The sequence below is a fragment of the Barbus barbus genome (assembly GCF_936440315.1).
Source record: "Barbus barbus genome assembly, chromosome: 7".
Classification (NCBI taxonomy): Eukaryota; Metazoa; Chordata; class Actinopteri; order Cypriniformes; family Cyprinidae; genus Barbus; species Barbus barbus.
In genome coordinates this window covers 33,796,159-33,816,557 of record NC_136735.1, presented here as the reverse complement: position 1 = coordinate 33,816,557, position 20,399 = coordinate 33,796,159, and the positions used below count along the sequence as shown (strand labels likewise).

At 35.8% G+C, this 20,399-nt stretch overlaps 2 protein-coding genes across 2 annotated transcripts in view; both read left to right on the top strand.

Annotated features, from left to right (window-relative positions):
- The first annotated feature begins 52 nt into the window (after positions 1–52).
- On the top strand, positions 53–9,714 carry ube2f (ubiquitin-conjugating enzyme E2F (putative)). The gene is made up of 10 exons (XM_079421121.1): positions 53–290; positions 2,970–3,119; positions 4,782–4,811; positions 5,266–5,331; positions 5,719–5,786; positions 6,408–6,478; positions 6,614–6,671; positions 7,139–7,171; positions 7,277–7,339; positions 7,561–9,714. Exons 2-10 carry the CDS (start codon positions 3,002–3,004, stop codon positions 7,609–7,611), a joined length of 558 nt encoding a protein of 185 aa, XP_079277247.1. The 5' UTR covers positions 53–290; positions 2,970–3,001; the 3' UTR covers positions 7,612–9,714.
- A 1,404-nt stretch (positions 9,715–11,118) lies between these two features.
- The window catches only part of LOC306872576 (receptor tyrosine-protein kinase erbB-4-like), a gene marked incomplete at both ends in the record, with an annotated part of 160,077 nt that continues 150,796 nt past the window's right edge, over positions 11,119–20,399 (top strand). Inside the window, one exon of the mRNA XM_079421188.1 lies at positions 11,119–11,218. Within this exon, the coding sequence (XP_079277314.1) occupies positions 11,119–11,218 (100 nt within the window). The remainder of the gene's footprint in view (positions 11,219–20,399) is intronic.

Below are 20,399 nucleotides of genomic sequence, written 5' to 3'. Positions count from 1 at the left end.
GTTGTTTTGCAAAAAAAGAAAAGAAAGTGCGGAAGTCATCCTTGTGGCGTTTGATTCCATACGGACTTCTTATTGGATGAACGGAGCAACTTCCGGCTTCTAAACTGTTCAAGCTGCGGAAATTATTAAACTCAGTGGAACTAATCTGCGCAGCAGTCCACTCAATTTTATTTATTTTAGCGACATTAAGCGTCTTTTATTTAGAAGTTATTTGGGGGGTAAATTCAGTTTGAGTAAGTTCTCCTGATTATGGTGTAAAAGGGGCAGTTCAGGGACTCTGACAGCGGCAGGTAAGTTAAGTGTAATATCCATCGCAGCCGAGTTATTTGATATTTTTAGAGTTGTATTATACATGTTTAGCCCTTATGTTTCACTATATAGCAAGATATTAATCTCAGTTTCGATATGAATAATGTACTGTGCAGTGGGACTCAAGGTGTAGCTGCTAATGAACATGCTAGCACAATAACGGCTCAAACCAAACCGCTAACTGATGTTTACGAAAGTTTGTATTGTTTTATTTCATAACATCTGTGTCTGATGCGCTCATTATAGTCTCTACAATATATAAATGTGTTAAGAGTTTTAATATTCCCGGACAGAAAGTGCTGTAGAGGTACCAGGTTATAGTAACAGATGGTAATACCATGGTACTTTGATTTATATAGTTGTACGGACAGATTAACCTAGTCCTGTAACGTTACCATGGTATTTACATGGCTTTCCAAGGCACTTAAAAGAATACCATTGACACAGTACATACCCTTGTACACGTCCACTAAATATTGGTGTTTGTATTTCATGTTAGTGACATGCTATTACCGTGAAACCCAAAACATGGTAATACCATGGTACTTGATTCTTCCACATTAGAGCTATATATATGTATACATAATGGGAATGTAGTAAAATTGTCATTTTGTTGTTGTTTAAGTAACGTAGTTCTATGGAATGGCCAGTATAATGTGAGTCCATACAAAATAACTGTCTTATGCTTTATTTGAACTCCAATTTGTATAAAAGCAGCCTGTTCAAAATCAATTTTGTTAATTGCTATTGATGACATAGCTTGCATGATCTTCGCAAATTCACTTGTAATAATGCATTACAGTAGCTGCTTGTTTCAGAAAACAAAAACAAGTGAACCTGAATAAATGTACACACTTAAGCAGTTCACTCCTGTAATTGTTCATTCATAGCTTGTTAAATGTATCTTTCTAAAAAGTGTTCTTGCTGCATTCAGTTTGACCCCAAATAGGTAAGACACAATATTAGTCTGAAAAGTTTATGCCTACTTTATGAGACAACAGCAGCTTCAATAATACAATGATTTTGCAGATTTGGAATGAAGTCTGATAACGTGGTATAAAATAATTATACAAAGTCATTTTAATGAATGTGTTAAGCAACATTGAGACGCTATTATTAGGGTTGTTCTGATTCTGATACTAGTATCGGAAATTCCACCGATACCACAAACAATTATTTTCATCGCTATCGGCGAGTACTTGAACCCATGTACCGATCCGATACCATTTTCTTAAACAAGACCTATAGTTATGCCCGCTAGCTTTGCTTAACGCTGCAAATCGGAAATCAATTCTTCACTGCTCAGAATGCAAACACAGGAAGTTGTGCTGTGTTCTCACAAGCTATTTAGAGCAGCAAAGAAGAAATACAAACATGCTAGCACATTGCCAGTAAATCACTCACATATGCAACTAAATCTTCACCCTGGCCGACTAAATGTGACCTTGAACCACAAAACCTGGTCTTAGGTCACTGAGGTATATTTGTAGCATTAGCCACATTGTATGGGTCAAAATGATCTATTTTTCTTTTATGCCAAAAATCATAAGGATATTAAGTAAAGATCATGTTCCATGAAGATATTTTGTAAATTTCCTACTGTAAATATATTAAAACTTGGTTTTTGATTAGTAATATCATGCATTGCTAAAAACTTCATTTGGACAACTTTAAAGGCAATTTTCTCAGTATTTAGATTTTTTTGCACCCTCAGATTCCAGATTTTCAAATAGTTGTATCTCAGCCAAATATTGTCATTAAAAGCTTATTTATTCAGCTTTGAGATGATGTAAAAATCTCAATTTCGGTTTTGTGGTCCAAGGTCACAAATGATGTTCAAGATTTTTATTTGTCACATACAATTATACAGAGTATAACCAGCAGTGAAATGTAGGTGATGTCTAATACTGGCTAATAAATGCTCCGATTTTACTCGCCAGTGTGTGAGTTGGAGGCTAGCACAGATATATTTTCACTCGTCGAACACTTTGACTGAGCGCTGCAGAGTTTCATTCTCCATCAAGCGATCTGTGCTATTTTTCAGATCATCTGAATGGATGCGCAGCGCACCTGTTTTTGACGTACCGTAAACTCTAGTGTGAAGCGCACGACTCGACGTCGCTTTTGTTTTTGGCTGGCGCTCACCTATTATCGTCCCCGATTTGATTTCAGCAAATCAGTTTGAGCCAATCGCAATGCAGACAACGTGATTAATATTCATGAATCCAGCAGCTCGTTAATCCTTAGTACGTTTTATATTGTTCTTAGTAGAATTCAGGGTATCAGAACATCTATAGCTATTGTAATTTTTATTAATAGTTTGCATTAGTTTTTATTTGTGTATTTATGTTTTCCATTATTTTCAAGTTTTATTAGGTTTTGCTTATATGTCTAGATAGGTTTTGTTCATTTTTATTTCAGTTTTAGTTATTTTAGTACATCACTTGAAAATATGAAATGTACTAAAATACATTTATACATTACACTATGAAAATGAGAAATGTCTATGGTAACTAGCTGAAATAAAATGTTTAGCCCCCTTTTTTATATTTTATTTTATTGAGTTAACATTTACTTTATTTCAAGCAACAAAAAGGTTAAATTTAGTTGAGTACAATGACCCTGGTGTCCCCATCTTTGGGTGTTTGTGTTTCTTACAGGTGTGTGAGAGTGTGTATGTTGGTCTGCTGGTATGCTGACGTTAGCCAGTAAGCTGAAGAGGGAGGAGGGTGTGAGGGCCGGCCGGACCCCTGCAGGCTCCAACGATGCCTCTCATAGAGTGTCCATCAGAGATCGACTGCTCATCAAAGGTACCAGTCACTGATCAATCTATCTATCCATATGTCATTCGTTCGTTCTATCTGTCTATCTGTCTATTAGGGCTGGGTAAAAAATATCGATATCCCGATATTAATCGATACTCATTTTTACGGAACGATATCGATTCTTAAATCCCAAGAATTGTTTAGTCTAGCCTGTTTCAGTTAAAAGACGGAATGTAGAAGGGCACTTCCCATCAAATATATTGCTATAAGCATTGTGCTTTGGTACTTTTAATATGAAAGAAAGTCTCAGATCTCAAATTCTGTCCGTCGTATTGCAGTATTCAAACAGTAAATGCTGTTTTGGCGCTATTTCATGTGAAGAGACAGATCGCTGTTGCGCCTCAGTTCAACAGACGCGGCAGTGCGAGGCGCATGTGAACTGATCATCTCCTCCACATTAATACCAGTTTCAGCACAAAATAAACATGACTAAACATCCGAAAGTAAGTTAAAAGAAAGAGTACAACTTTACAATCCGTATCCTGTCTCAAGTAATCACTCAATCAGTGTTTCAGCCATGCGAAGATGTCCATATAATGAATTTATGAATCTCTTGTAAACAATGTCACGTAACGTCACATTTACCTCCGAAAAAAACACATTCGGTGACCATAAACTCATTAGTCAGATAGAAAATAAACTGTAGAGAGGGGCATTTTGCTAAATATATGCACCATATAACATATTCATTATACATATTACTGTTCTTCAATGTTTAATTTATGTTTGAATAAATCCAAGTTTTTATGACAAGCCACCATTATGTTTATATTTAAAAAAAGAAATAATGAATTGAAGTAGAAATATTATTGTTAATTATTAATTAAATATTAATTTTAACCTTCAGTATAGGAATGTAGTACCAACTGACTCATGTATATTTTACAGCATTAGTTTATTTTTTTTCCTTGAAAATTTGGCATGTACTGTACCTGATATATATCTAAAATAATCGATATTGAATGAGAATTTAATCGAATCGTGAAATTTGTGTCTGTCTGTCTGTCTGTCTGTCTGTCTCTCTGTGTCTGTCTGTCTTGTCTGTCTGTCTGTCTGTCTGTCTTGTCTGTCTGTCGATCTATCGTTCTGTGTCAATCATGATTCAGTACATTGTAACTGGATCATTAATTAAACTGTGCCAGACTTTTTTTAATAAGTAGGGTCAGTCTGAATCTGGAGAGCGTGATGAGTTAAGTTGTGTTTTGCGGTGACTGTCTGCAGGGAGTTGTGGTGCCAGTAAACTGGTGTAAGGTGATGTGATGCAGATCAGGAGAGCTGTAGACTCTTATTTATAACAGGCCGAGAGGAGGAGTCTGAATACCATTACCAGCAGCTTAAAAAGCATTTACCATCCACAGTCAAACACTCAGGCTATTTTCTGAACCAATGAGGCCATTGGATCCGCCCCAACTCAACATTTCAAGAAGTTATCGTGAGAATGCAGGCGGCCTTATATAGCTAGATAGAGCTGTGTCTTGTATCTGCGTTTTATAGACCATAATTCCAATAATAACAAATTGAGAGAAGAATAAATGAGTATATCATTCTAAAAAAGCTATTCATGTGCCGCTTAGTAAAAGCTGGTTCTATAAGTGTCTTTGTTGCCCATCAGTACTAAACAACACTCATGCTTTGATCTGTTCACAGAGGTTGCAGAACTTGAGGTTAACCTTCCAAGTGAGTAAATTCAGGTCATTTTTTATGCTCTTTAAGGATGCACAATATACTGATACTTTAAATTTACTTTAATACATTTATTTTAAATCTATTCATTATTATTGATTAAAGGACAGTAAAAATCTAAATGAGTAAAGACTATATATGTATCTATATATTATTGGTTTAACCTTTAACATTTGCTGTCATTTGTCTTTAAAAAGCAATAATATAATACATTTGAAAAATAATAAAAACTGTACATTTTGTGATTATCTAAATTCACTTAAAATTATTGGTTTGTTTAAAATAATTAAATGAAAATAATTATTGGCTTATCAGTATTGCTTTGGATTTAAAGGTGCATCCCTAACGTTCTTTCTTTCATACATCTACAAACCTGTCTGGATGTGTCAGCTGTAATGCAGATGTTCATTTTTATTTTTATGAACTCTTATTCTAAACATTTCTGCAGATACCTGTAAAATAACGTTTCCTGATGAAAACAAACTCTGTCACTTCCAGTTGGCCATTTCACCAGGTAATTCTGGCCTCTTTTCTGAAAGATAAAATTGTAAACATCCATTAAATGCAGATGCTGAACAGTGTAAAAGAGTTTACCTGACCTATTCATACCCAAGGCCTATGCGTACAGATCACAAGTATTTAAAATAAAGCATTGTATGTCCTTCACATTCACATAAACTTATGAACCAATAAGATATTATCTTTTGGGTTATGTGTCCTGAACTAGCAGAGAGGAACAAACAAAAATAATTAGCAATTTTCATATCATATTGTTTTTTCACATTGCTCTTTGTGTAAAAAGTCTTTTGCTCGCCGTTTTTTTCATTGCAAGTATCTGTCAAATGTTATATATTTTTCAAGTGAAAATATAACCTTACATTTCTGCAAAACACCTCATCAGATGAAGGCTATTACCTTGGTGGAAAGTTTCAGTTTGAGATTGAAGTTCCCGAAGCCTATAATATGGTGGTAAGTGCCTGTGACATATCATGAAGTAATGAGGTAATGCCACACTTATTCACTCGCAGTGCTGCGATGATTTTATTAGTCCATTTGTAAGCGGGCCAGTTAAATAGATGTTTGCGGGTATTACTGATGCTCTGCAGTGTCTGAATTCAATAAAACAGCTGCTTGAGCGTGCCCATGCAAATGCACACATGTATAACACAACCCATCCTTGACCTCAGAGCACCTGTAATAACCCAGTAAAGGCTGTGCAGAGATCCAGACATGGACCCTCAACCCTGGTATCTAAGTTTAGAGCAAAATCATGAAATATTACTGAGGCAAAAGGCATTAAGCATAGCATTTATACAGTGATTATATAAGTGAGTAGAAGTAATTTAAATGAAACCTACAATTAACCTTACAGACTTTTTTTATTGTAATTGGATGGTGCTTTTAGTCTTGTTCATTTTTGTTTTACATGTACTAGATCTTGGACGGTCTGCAAAATATCTTTATTGTTTTTTTTGTTCCATTGAAGTGATTAAAATCATACAATTTTAAAATGACATCTAACCCTGCTATAAACCCCACACAAATTCAAAGGGACTGTAAGACAACTGCTTTCCTTTCTGCTTTCCACAGCCTCCCAAAGTCAAGTGCTTGACTCGAATATGGCATCCAAACATTGCAGAAACTGGGGAGATCTGTCTGAGGTATGTATCTGTATTTGTCGTTTATTCACATTTTAATGCATTAGACTACAGATTGTTTTGATTATTTTGACAGCTGTATTTGTGTTCTTTAAATGATACTGTATTCATGTTAAAATCTCTCCTATTTCTTGCAAGTTTATTGCGAGAGCATTCAATTGATGGTACTGGATGGGCACCCACTCGTACTCTAAAGGTAATTTGTGGTTTTGTAATGCATCTTGGAAAAATTCATTACAGTGTTTACTAGACAGAACTGTATTGTAATGCCTCTTCTTTCTTTCTTTCTTTCTTTCTTTCTTTCTTTCTTTCTTTCTTTCTTTCTTTCTTTCTTTCTTTCTTTCTTTCTTTCTTTCTTTCTTTCTTTTTCCAGCATTAATATTTTATATTTTCTTTAGAAAATGCAAAATATAACAAGTATATATAAATATTTAATTTATTACAAAAAAGTAATGATTTTTGTGTGTGTTTGTGTTAGGGGCCATTCACACAGCTCATTTTTGCATTCCACTACCCTGATTTTGTTGTTGTTTTTCTATGTAAATGTGCTAGACCAATGTCTTGAGGACTATGCTTGTGCATGACAGCATTAAAAAAAACTGCGCCACTCAAGTTAAATGTAATGGCTAATCTGTATTTTTCCACCCATTTTTTTGTCTCTAGGATGTAGTATGGGGACTGAATTCACTCTTCACTGTAAGAATACATGGAACAATCTTGGATAATCAGTTTTTTTTTTTTTTATGATAAAATCATCATCCTTGAGTGGGAAGACCAACATATGTGTTGTTTCTTTCACAGGATCTTCTTAACTTTGATGACCCTCTGAATATAGATGCAGCAGAACATCATTTACGGGACAAGGTAAAGCACCACCACACATCTAAACATGTTTACAAGCAACATTTCTTTTTAGGAATGTATTGGTTAAATAAAAAACTAAATATAATCATTCTGATATTGTATATTGGCAACAAAATAGTATTTAATAAATGCTCAATATATCGCCCAGCCCTATGTGCAGAGCATTTGCAGGTATGTGTTTCATCCAAACCCATCAATTTCCTTACTGCTTCCTGTTTTAGGAGGATTTCAGGAGCAAAGTTCAGGACTTCATCAAAAACTATGCAAGATGATGTCTCTGTTGAGCCACACTCACATGCATGTGACTTTGCAGATGTACGTCGATCCAGACTGCAACAGAGACAAAATCTGAAACTATTAAAACATACTTGGGAAAGAAGTTAAAATGCGTAATGAATGACGCCGCGAGTCCCTGATCAAGATTTGGGAGGGGGGATGTGGGCCATACTGTCCATTTCCAATGGCTTTTTTTGTTGTTTGAAGCAGACACTCATGCAGGTTCTTCTAAATCAAGTTTGCCCCCCCCCCCCCCAACAAAAAAAAAAGAGAAAAGAAAAAGTACAAAGATGGTGATCATGAAAATGAGGACGTATAACCTCTCTGATGTCACCTCCTATGCTAGTGCCTGCTTCTTTCAAAACTTGACAACCTACAAACACTGAGATCAATTTGTTCATAAGTGATGTCATAGAAATCCCAAAGTTCCATTGGTTCATTTGCTCTGGGGGAGGAGTCCATCAATGAGGAATCGCGAAAAACATAGCACTGATGTCCCGCAGAATACGTCGGTGGGTTTCTAAGTGGATTCTGTAAAGCCATTTCTTGTTACTCGCCACCTGCCTTCATGTAAAATCACTGCAGTTATCAGACTACTCCGTATCACATGTGCACACGCGCTAATATCAAAATATCTGTGGGTGTCTCTGAACGAGTTATGAAACTGTTTCAGTTCAAATATGTCAGGTGTTTGCGGGTGAATCTCATGATCGTCCGGGTCACATTTTTATGGAAGCCAGTTTACACCACCAAATAAAAGTAAAAATTGTAATTGTGACCTTTTATCTAACAATTCTGACTTGATTTGCAAAAAAATATAAACTCAGGATTGCGAGAAAGTCGGGATTCTGAGCGAGAAAAGGCAAGTTTATATCTTGCAATTTTGACTTTTAAAAAATAAAAATGGTAATCACAAGTGAGTTTTTATCTCATAATCTGGACTTTTATTTTGAGAATTGATTTTCTCACAATTCTAAGAAGAAATTCAAAATTACGAGGTTAAAAACATAAGAACATAATTGTAAGGTAGACACAGAATTGCAAGAAAAAAGTTTGAATTGTGAGACAAAGTCACAATGTCATTATTATTATTATTATTTTAATCCCATGGCGGAAATGAGCTCTCTTACATTTTACCCAAAAATCAAAGGGTAAAAACAAGAAACTCTATTTTGCATTTAATGAAGATGTGCTGATAAAGATTTTGAGTTGAGACATTATTTTTTATGATAAATTAAGCATGTTTTCCCCACATTTAAACAATATTTAATTTTTCCTGCATTGGGGCAGTGAGTATTTTGTCAAAACTATGCTTAATTATCATCAAACAGTACAAAAAAGCAAAATATTATTTTGTTACTTTTAATGTTTTGGGTGAAATATGACCCGAACATGTTCAGGACTGGTTTTGTGAGATTCACTCTTGCTCTTGTATGCATTTTTGTCAGTGTATACACGTTCAGCTTTACCGATGTGTGCATGTACACAAGAATACCTGTATGCTTGTACTGTGTTTGTGTGAAAGTGTGTGTGTGTGTTTGAGCGGGAGAGATTGGGATTTTAATACATGTCTGATTTGGTAGCATGCACTGGGCTACTAAACTGCTCAGCCATAAAGCCTGTTCAATTAGTGAGGATTTACTTTATTTAAATTGATTTCTTTTTCTCCTTAGAGGTGTATATCCATTTGTAAAATATATTAAAGAAGAATTCTACCACTAAGTAAAGATTTTGAGTAATTGGTGCTTAAAATGTTATAGTTTGCTTTTATAATTTGTTTATTTTTTTAAGAGCATATCATTGACTTAGTTTAGTGAGCTGCCTACCTAGACAGCATTTTTAGGCATTGTAATATATGAATTTGCGCAAACGTGCTGTCTAGGTAGTTGGCCTACTACAGCTATAAGTGGAAAAGAGCATGAAATGTGGAGCTTTGTCTCTGTATGTGTCTGTTAACATTGGCTGGGTCTGAACTTGGTGAGCTTCCTACTTAAACACATTTTTGGGAATTATATAACGTGAATTTGCCTGTTACCTTGGTAGGAAGCTCACTATGGCTGTGTTTGGAAATAAATACTCACATACTGGCTAATTAGAGCTATTTGGGAGTTGGCTGGTTCTCAAAACATAAGGAGTTTCCTATATATAATTATAATTTTTTTAAATATAATTTAATGCAAATTCACCTATGATGCTCAACTGCTGTCTAGGCTTGCAGCTCACTAAAGACTGGAATACACTGCATGACTTTTGTCCAGATTTGCAGTTTGGAAAAGTTGACTCTGGTTGCCAGAAGTCAGAAACTGTCTGCAGATCAGAGTTGACCGATTCCACAGAAAATCATGAAGTACATGATGGGCACAGACTCCGATTTCTTAACTTTAATTTCATCCCATCGGAGATTATCAAACACGTTTGATATTTCAAGCTGATTTTAGGACACATATTGTTTTCATTTGTCATGCATCTCCTAGCAACAAGGCACATTTTTGTGTGAGTTTGTGTTTGGAGGAAAATCAGGTAGTCTTTTGTTTTTTTTTTATCTACATATTATGGAATGATAGAAAATTTAGTAATCAGTAGTACTACTGAAATCCATAGTATGCTATATTATAGTGCATATTCATTTAATTGTTGTATCTATTAATAATTGCAGAAACAATACTTTTAAATAGTCTAATTTTGTGTAAAATGTTTGTGCACAGCTATTGTGTTGTGTTTTTATAGTTGCACCAGATGGCGCTATTGTTGCAAAAATGCGTTTGCATGTTTTGTTTGGCTTGTACATATGTAGAATATGCTGAAGGCAAACTTACACATGTTAAAATACACATTATACATCTCTATTTTAAAGCTAAAATAGATACGATTCACCTCAAGCCTTATGGTAATGTGGAAATACCACGGCACTGAATGATTCCTGTATTCTTGTACCATAATATTTATATGGTTCTTAATGGAATAGCAGGTTGTTATTGTGCATGTTCAAGAAACATTGTGTTACCATGGGTACTAAATCTAAAAAGATCACTTAACATATTAGAACTTTTCCACTTTTCTAGAAATTGTAGCCTTAAATAATGGAATTAAATATTAATTCCGTACGAACTATGACTCAGAATTCTTTAGTATAAATACTAAATTCACACATAATAATAGATGTGTTTGTGGGCGTGTTTTACCTTAATTAAGTCACTCTCCTATCCAACCAGTGCTTAGATGGGCGGTGTTCAAGCGCTCAAGGCGCGCGCCATGGCACGGAGACCGTAACTCGGTCCGGAATTCAGCGCAGAGTGATGACAGTCCCAACGCAGTCGCATTTAGACAAGGAATAACTCACTTGCAGCTCTGTCATTTAATCAACTGATTCAGTTTTACTTGCAGACATAAACCCAGGCGCAAGTTCAGACCATGCGCTCTATGTGAACAGCTGCGCAAATACGCACAGGCTGAAAGACATTTGACAGCTCGCCAACGGGACACTGGAGTGGACATGTGAAGAAATGGATATGCAGCCTCTTCATATGATCAAAATGCGATCTGACATCATCATCGTCCTCATCCTCACTGCTGTGATTGTTCCCCTGTGCACCTCGCAGTCAGGTGAGCGTCCAACTCCAGTGCGTAAAAGTGCTTATCCGTCTTTCATATCGGTCTTGTTGGATATTTGATTGGTCTTTTGTGTTCTGGTGTAGCATTTGATTTAACGTATGGAAACATGTCATGCATTCAACATTTTCTAACTCCGTGAAGTCGCAGTGATCGTGTATTCTCACTCAGGCAGCGCAAATGGCCAAACTCCAAGTGGCCAAATGACATCCGTGCGCAATTTGTAATGCATTTCAGTTTTATATGTGTGTTTAATGACCATTAGATGTCAAAAAGATGTCAAAACATTCGTCAGAGATCTATCACTAGGGAAACTGACATCAAAAATCCACTATTAATTATAAATCACTGTTTGCACCGCCATTGCGCGTTTGCGCACGCTATTACGTGCGGATATGTACGGGCATTTCTCAGTCCGTCTCTTTTGAAGCGATCTTGTTTCTTGACTGATTCTCGTTTTTTTTGAAGTATGAATTAGCAGTTTAAGTTATTTCATTTCCTCTCCACACGATGGTGGCAGTCAACCGAGAAACATCAGGGCAGCTGAAGCGCGGAGCCGTGCGTATTTACGCATCTTTCTTCATGATGTGTAATGACTGCGGAAGCGCTCTGAACCTTTAAGAATTATCTCATTATGTATTCATAGAACATTTCACGCTCAGTATTTTTTAAGAACACCCCACATTATTATTCTTATTATTATTGATACTAATGTAATTATATTCTTACTATTCTGGCTGTTTAATAAGCTTAGCATATTTTTAAAACAATTTTATTTATTTTGACAATTTATTCTAGATAATAAATAATTAGATAACTAGAATTGACTTATGAAATCCAATAATTTTTCATGCAAGCTTGAGCTGATTTGTCTGATTTGTTATTCAGGCATGTTGCTTTTTTTTTTAGTTTCAGCTCTTTTGGAGTAAATCTACTTTACTGCTAAATTAATAATGGGACAATGAACTAATGAAAATGATATTAGACAGTCTATTAGCTGCCTCTGCTCGAGGTTACTGCACCTGCAAAATATCAGGACATTGAATATTTATAAGCTAATTTAAGTGTTGTTCTAAACAATTTGAGATATGCTTACTGTAGTGCATAATCTTTTTATTAACACTCTGCTGTGGTTTGAGTTCATTTCCAAAAGTTGTGCATGCAAATTTCTTCTACATTAATTTTTCATTGTTTCATAGGCCTGGTTTTGTGGAAAACCATATTTTAAAGCATGTCCTTTAAATGCTTCTCATTTATGCATCAGCTCACACCTCTGTCGAGAACCATATGGCACCGCATTTGACCCAGGCTTCCATCTGACATTTAAGTTTGATAGAAAATTACTGCTGGTCGACCTGAGAATATGATCAAATTATTAATCATCTTCAACCCAAATTAAGTTTGGTTGGAGAGTTCATGCGAGCTGAGGGAGTGAGAATATTTCCTGTTAATTAATGTCGTCATTGCTCAGATGTCTAGACGTGAACTTTCTGCAGAACAGAAGAAGTTTCTTTCTTAGTAGAATATTCCAATATTAAGACAATTATTATTTATTGCAGCCCATAAAAGGAATCATTATCTTTATACTAAAGTCATTTTTCACTTATCTGGTCTTTTTGATCACAGATATCAGGATGTTTATATACTGCTACTCTTAATGTTTGAACATCTGTATTGGAAGGCACAGTTTATTACCGTTATGTTACCTGTGTGACTTTGTTTCTTTCTTTGGTGGAACACTAAAGATGATGTTTGGGACTGACGGCCTAAGTCACTTTTGCATCTATGAATTTGATCGAATGGACCGAATGCAGCATTCAATACAAGCTAAGCTCTGTTACCGCAGCCAATATATTCGACATGTTACTAAATTTGTTAAAACAAGCAAAAACTGTCTGTCTGGCAAGATGTTCTGGAGAGTTCAAGATTCAAGATTTTATTTGTCACATACACAAGTATACAGAGTATAACCAGCAGTGAAATGTAAGAAGCAAAATCAAAAATATGAAGCTCGAGTGTTTTTATGAATTTTTCCATTGAAAGAGTGTAGATGTGTAGTATTGGAGTTGTAAATCATCCTTTTAGCAGTTAAATTTACTTTTCTAGCTGGATAAACAATTTGTGTGAACTTTTGTAAGAAGTCAAGAAGTTCTGATGGGTTAGTAAGTTTAGTAAGTGATTTTTTCACACTAGTTTTGTGTTACATACTGCACACTGCCATTCCAAATTTTGTGGTCGGAAAGATTTTGAATGTTTTTCAAGTCTCTTATGCTCACCAATGCTGAATTTATTTGAGCAAAATACAGTAAAATTGCAATATTGTGTAATATTAATACAATTTTAAATAGCTTTTTATTTCTATTTGAGTATATTTGAAAATGTAGTTTATTTCTGTGATCGCAAAGTTGAATTTTCTGCATCCATTACTCAAGTCTTCAGCGTCTCATTTATCATCAGTGTTATGTGCGGCTTAATATTTCTGTGAAAACAGACTCTTTAATGAATAGAAAATTCAAAAGTACAGCATTTATTTGAAATGGTAATCTTTTGAAACATCATAAATGTCTTCACTGTCGTTTTTGTTCAGTTTAATGCATCCTGGCTGAATAAGATCAAACTTTTGTCCAGTAGTGTATAATGTCAAATTCTTGCGGCTGTGCCTTCAAAACAAAGTGTTTTTATTGTTTCTCTGTGCACTGCATTGCCTTAGACTTTTAAAGTGCATTACTGAAGATGTGGCATTTTTTTTCTCATTTTCTTGCATGAACAACAAGATGATTCACTGATTTTCTGTATCTGCTGTTAGATTATTTGTTTCTTTTTTTTTCATCAGTATTTGACTGTGGTGCAGTTTTGACCCATGTGTGCAAAACAGTGAAAAACTTCTTTCATGCTGAGCTCAGACTCTCCGCCAAAGCATATGGTTGACTTCTTTTCTTCAGCATCCTCTTATTGTCCCTGGTGCTTAAGAGGGAATGACATCTTCAATTTGCCGATTCTCGGTACGAAGTAAACCAATAAAGCCTGTTGTAATCCACAGACTCCCGCTTTTTTAAGAATGGCAGAAAGGCAAAAAAGCGGAGAGGATTTTCTTTTCAGTGGATGTAGGGCTTGTTTCTCTTCCACTTGTAATTCCTCTCAGAAAACAAATGCCTGCGGGCCTCTTTCTGTAGGACAGGGCTGCCAATACCCCCCTCCTCACTCTACGAGTCTTTCAGGCTCGCTTTCACCCTCCCTATCCGTTTCTCTTTCAGCATCTTCTCCGTGCCGCCTGGCTCTGTGCCCTCACAGTCAGCTGTAATGCTAGTCTTCTCCTCATCCTGTGTGTGATGCAGCCTTGCATTTCTTATTGAGCTTTCACTGCGAGCACACGATTAGTGGTTTATACAGGTGTTTAAGCCCAATAAGCGGGTTCATCAATGTCTTTCCGAGCATCAAGCATTAGAAAGACACTTGGGAATTTTTAAATGGAGATAAAGTGTGTACCGTAATGCCTCTGCAATAACTGCCGTTGTTTGCTAAATAATTACTTAGAAGTATTTTACCGTAGTTTGCATACAGTGTGAACATTCAACTGTGACATGTGACTGTGACTGTAAAACTGTAACTTTTATGATTTCAGAGGAAAATGTGAGCTTGTGTGCCATTTTGTGTTGTGGGTGGTTGCCAAATCATTGCTGTGAGGTTGTTAGGGGGCTGTAAGTGGTTGTAAGCATATTGTAGATGCTTGCTAAGGTGTTGTGAGAGGCTTCTATGGTGTTTCTTCTTCTTTTGCCTAAAGTTAAAATAGCTTCTACCATTTCAAATTTTAGGGTTGGTACAGTTTTTGTTTTTGAAAGACGTCTCTTATGCTCACCAAGGCTGTTTTTATTTAACCAAAACTGTAATAAAAATAGCAATAAAATAGTCCATAAGGCAGTGGAGTGGGTAGAGAAAGGGGTGTAATGAGAGAGAAGATGAAAAGTGTAACAGGTAGAAAGAGGTGGAAGATGCGAGAAGAGAGGAGAAGGAAAGTGAGAAGAGATGAGTAGAGAGGAGGGGTGACATGGCCAGAGAGGAAGTGAGCAACAGGGTGGAAGGTGCAGATGAATTTCAGATGAAATCAGAGTTACCCTAATTGACCATGTAAAAAAATCATGGCCTTACTATGTCAGGAAGAGGCCTTTGGAGATGTTGAGACAGGAGCTTGTCAAGCATAGATTTAACCTTCTAACTTTTTTCTCCTACGATGCAAGCGCAGCGAATATGTAGTGTAGATCAAATGCAATGAAATTCTCTTCCAGATGTAAATGAAAGGAAAAGATCAACAATTCAGGATATTTCATGTACAGCAAACACACACACACGCGTAAAAAAAAGAGAAAACAAAGTCATAATATATATATACATATACCGTGCCCTCCACTAATATTGGCACCCTGTGAAAATAAATCTGCATTGTTATCCTTTTGATCTTTCACTCAAAAAATTCACAAAATTCGAACCTATCATTGAAGTAAAACAATTGAAAGTGGGGAGAAAATCTCACAATGAAATAAATGTTTTTCTCCAATAAATGTTGGCCACAATTATTGGCACCTCTAGAAATTCTTACGAGTAAAATATCTCTGAAGTATATTCCCATTCATATTTACACTTTTTAGCACACCAGGATGACTAGGAGCATGAAATTGTCCAGCCATGACTTCCTGTTCCATAGGATTATAAATATGAGGAACACAAAGGCCAAATCCCCTTAATCATCCATCACAAGGAGTAAAACCTAAGAATATAGTTCTGATGTGCAGAACAAGATTGTTGAGCATAACAAAATAGAAAGTGGCTGCATTGAAAACCCATTTCCACCATCAAGGCAATAATTAGGAGGTTCCGATCAACTAAAAATGTTAAAAATCTGGACGTGTCTATATCGTCCTAATGCACGGTGAGGAGGAGAGTTTGAGTGGCCAAAGACTCAAGAATTGCAGAGATTAGTTGAGTCTTGGGGTCAGAAAGCCTAAAAAATATATCAAAAAGCCCCTACATCACCACATGTTGTTCAAATGGGTTTCAAGATCTCATACACAAACAATCTTTGGCAAATTCAGTTGTCAGACACGACTGGAATTTCAAATAGCACTGGCTTCTATGGTCAGATGAAACATAATAAAAGAGATTTTTGTCAGCAAACCCACCAGATGAGTTTGGTGCAAACAGAGATAAAAATTACCCCATGCCCACGGTTAAATATACTGATGGATCTTTAATGTTGCGGGCCTATTTTTCTGCCAGAGGTCCTGGACATCTTGTTTAGACACATGGCATCATGGATTCTATCAAATACCAACAGATAAAAAATCAATACCTGACTGCCTCTGTAAGAAATCTTCTAATGGACCATGTTTGGATCTTCCATCAAGACAATGATCCAAAGCAAACATCAAAATCTGAAAAAGTTATTTAGCAGATGTACAAACTCAAAGCCTATAATTTACATAATAAATAATAGTTTAGCATGCAGATACATTACATTGCAAATATGGAAATATTATGGAATATTTTGATTTGTGATGAATGAGAGAGGTAGGATACATGAGCACAAAGCCCCATTTCGCAAACAGTTGAGTGCGCGAGCTTAAGTATACTTCTTTGTCAGTCTATGTGAGAGACGCATTCAGAATCAGCACGTGGTCACTGTCTAGTGGGCTTTGTTTTCAAGTGCGCAACTCATGGCATTCGCTGTTCTTCTGCTGGCGGTTATCAAACAGCGTTGCATTACTAGATTTGGGGTGACCCAAATACCCATATATATATATTTAGGGGGTGGCACGGTACATGTATTCGTATCGAACCGTCAAGGTACGGACAAACAAACCAGGCTTTGAGATCAGCAAAGTGAATGTGTAATGGTTAGGTCCTAGGGTTTATTTAGATTCAAATCACTAATGAGTAAAGCTAAGGAAATCATCACCAATTCATAAACATGTTTGAATCAAGAGAAACAGCAGTAGTGTGGAGAAAAATATGGTGAGGTGAGTGTAAAAAATATTGCTATCCCAGTTAGCCAGGTTGGTTAATTTTTTTTTTTGTGTGTGTGTGTTTCAATCTTTATGGACTTGGTTTGGTCTGTCATGTAGGTAAGGTTATTGCTACCTTGACCTTGGCTCCTTGTTTCCTCAAAACCATGAGACATTACGTCTGGGCTTTATGTTCTCAGCGGCGGGCTGGCGTACATCTCCACTGATCCATCACTCGTTCCAGCAGTAAACATCGCACTCTAATTCAAGATGAGCGTGACTGTAATTTAAAGAGACAGCATCTTAACCGAGAACAATAAAGCAAAACAAAAGCAGACGTCGGTAATTTTAATTTGATAAGCAGGCGATCACGATGAGAGATCATCTGTTCTGGTTATGTTCCACAGATAATTATTAGTCTCAAGTCATCAATGAAAAGTTTTCTAAGAGCCTGTCATGCTATGTCTGACTTTATGTGCATGGATTTTAAAATGACTAATAATGATAATCCATTCAGAAGTTTGGGTTGGTGAGATTTTTAAAAATGTTCTTAAAAGTCTCTTAAGCTCACCAAGGCTGCATTTATTTGATTAAAACTACAGTTAAAACATTAATATTGTTAAATATTATTACAATAAAAAAAAATCTATTTTAATATATTTATTAGCATTTATTAATATATATTTGCAGTTAGCATGTTAAACTCATGTTTGAAAGTGTTTGACTACATATGCTGTTCTGTTCTTTGTCTAATATGTGATAGAATCTAACAATAACTGTGGCTCCTGGAATCCATCGAAATGAGGTTAAAAACTACCGTCGTGAGACTTTTTAGTCGTGCACCGAGAAAGCAGTGCTAGAGCGACATTTCCATTGTGAGAATGGCTGGGTAATGCATATTCCCACACACTGAACTCTCTCTCACACACACAGCTGAAGGAATCAAAGGTTTGTCGCAGCTGTGTTGTGGCTTTGCAGGTTGTCTGAGCTCATGGATTCCCCAGGCAAAGATCCTAAATAAAGACATCCTGCTGGCTGCCTCAAACTTTTGGCAGAGTCGCAATAGAAAGCCTTTTATTATAGCATCTGTCCATAGGTGCATTCAGTGTGTTGGCTGAAACCCATCATCAAATCTCAGCTGGGTGACAGTGCTCTTTGCATCTCACTCAGTGACACTGAGAATTGGTCCTCTTCTTCTGTTCACTGTCAGTCTCAACCTATTTTCAGCGCTGGAAACATGTTACAGTCTTTTTCTTATGCTGGAAATGACTAAATCAGACAGAAAAGACAGACTCGCTAGATTATTGCTGAAATCTTGCATACTAGAGTATAGCGCACCAGTGACCACCCACATCTGCCTTGTTTCAACTGGGAAGTATTTTTCTCCATACAGATTTAAAAAATAGTTTGGTAAATATTTCTAAGCCTTTAACTTAAATAACCAGGTAGGAACAAACTATTAATTCCATAAAGCATTGCAATTGACATAATCGACTAAAAAATGTTGGCACAATATAAAACAACTGACTGGGATTTATCATTCATTTACATGTGAGCAGCTCATGATCTGGGTTTTCAGCGCCTCGCTGCTCAACACAAATTGCATCTCTGCAAGTCCTATAACTTTCAGTCATTTCTTCATATCTGCAGTCAAAAGAAATGCTTTAAGGTCTTCCAGTGGTTTTCTGCCAATATAAAGTTCTACAGTTAAAGCAGAGAAATTTAGGCAGCTATAAATATATTTTAATTTCGTTGTTCTGCAAATTATTAATTGTTATTATTATTATTTTAATTAATAGTTTTGTTTCTTTACAGCACAGTAGTAGTATTGCAATTATAATATATGTCTTATTGGTTTAATAATAATAATAATATTATTATTTAGTCATATTGAACAGGGAACAGGGAGTTTCTAAGTTATTGATTAATAGAATATAAAATAGTATAATTTTATATGAAGAGTATAAAAATATATATTCAAATTAATTGCAAAATTTTCAGATATTTGTAAAAAATATATGTAGCTTAAGCTTACGTCATTTACAAATTTTCATGGGTTTGAGACATCACTTATGAACAATTTCACAACATTTTCCTTTTGCATGATAGTGACTTCACTGATTGGTGGATTTGTGATTCTAGTGGATCTATCATCATCATTGAATCATTATTTTCTTGTCTATAAATGTAAAGCTGCTTTGAAACCATTGTATAAAGTATTGGAGAAAGCACTATAGAAATAAAGTTGAATAGTGTAGATTGGGAATGTGATTTAACACATTTAAAAACAAAACTGAAAACCACATTACAGAAGTATATTCTATTGCTTAATTCTGGAGTTCATGGCAGGTCTGCATTGACAGGTTTATCCTTCATTGCTAAAAAGCTATTACCCTGTGAAGAAAATAAACAGGATTTTCACTTCTTAACATGTAGTGCGGTTGCAGCTCTGCTTGTATTATTTTTGACATCTGATCACTTGCTTATGCTTGTATTCTTACGTTAAGCCAAATGCATATGCTAAATGGTTACATTGAGATGCCAAATCTGCTATGTAGTGTCCAGTTAGCTACAGTGAGTACTCTACAGTGCATTTGTATTTGATGATCTCCAAATTCTGAAGAAATTCAGACCGTAATCCTGCACTATAGACTCTATAGAAGTGAAAGCTCATTCCTCGTCCCCATGGCTGCCCACCAGCCCAAGATAAAACTGAAATAAACCACTAAGGTTAAAATAAAGTCAAAGGTTCAGAGAATCAGATTTGTCCAAAAACTTCATGTGAATATCTTAATGATTCAGTGACTGGCTCATCATCGATCGAATCATTTATTTTCACAATCATGCAAGCAATATTGATGTGCAGCCCTTTTCTTCAAAGGTGAATCCTACGCACAGGGAAGTCACTTGCTCTCCGGCTGCAAGTTGAAAGGAAGTCAAATAAGTCTGGACTTATTATTTGTAAGACCTGATCAAAATCCAGCTTCTATTTGAAGTCCTACGTTGAGTTGTCAGATCGCAGAATAAAATGGCCTTGATTTTTGTATATACGTCCACTGCTTAGAAATGAGGCTGTTCATACTGCTCATATGGTAGTTTTTTTTTTTTTTTTACCGTTTAAAAGTTTGGGGTCAGTAAGATTCTTTAAAATGTCTCTTATGCACGCCAAGGCTGCATTT

Bases quoted from the DNA above. Each gene is read 5' to 3' on its own strand.
- ube2f (XM_079421121.1), top strand. From the start codon at position 3,002: ATGCTGACGTTAGCCAGTAAGCTGAAGAGGGAGGAGGGTGTGAGGGCC. The intron at 6,479-6,613 runs GTATGTATCTGT...ATTTCTTGCAAG, and splicing joins ACTGGGGAGATCTGTCTGAG to TTTATTGCGAGAGCATTCAA. The intron at 7,172-7,276 runs GTAAGAATACAT...TTTCTTTCACAG, and splicing joins GACTGAATTCACTCTTCACT to GATCTTCTTAACTTTGATGA.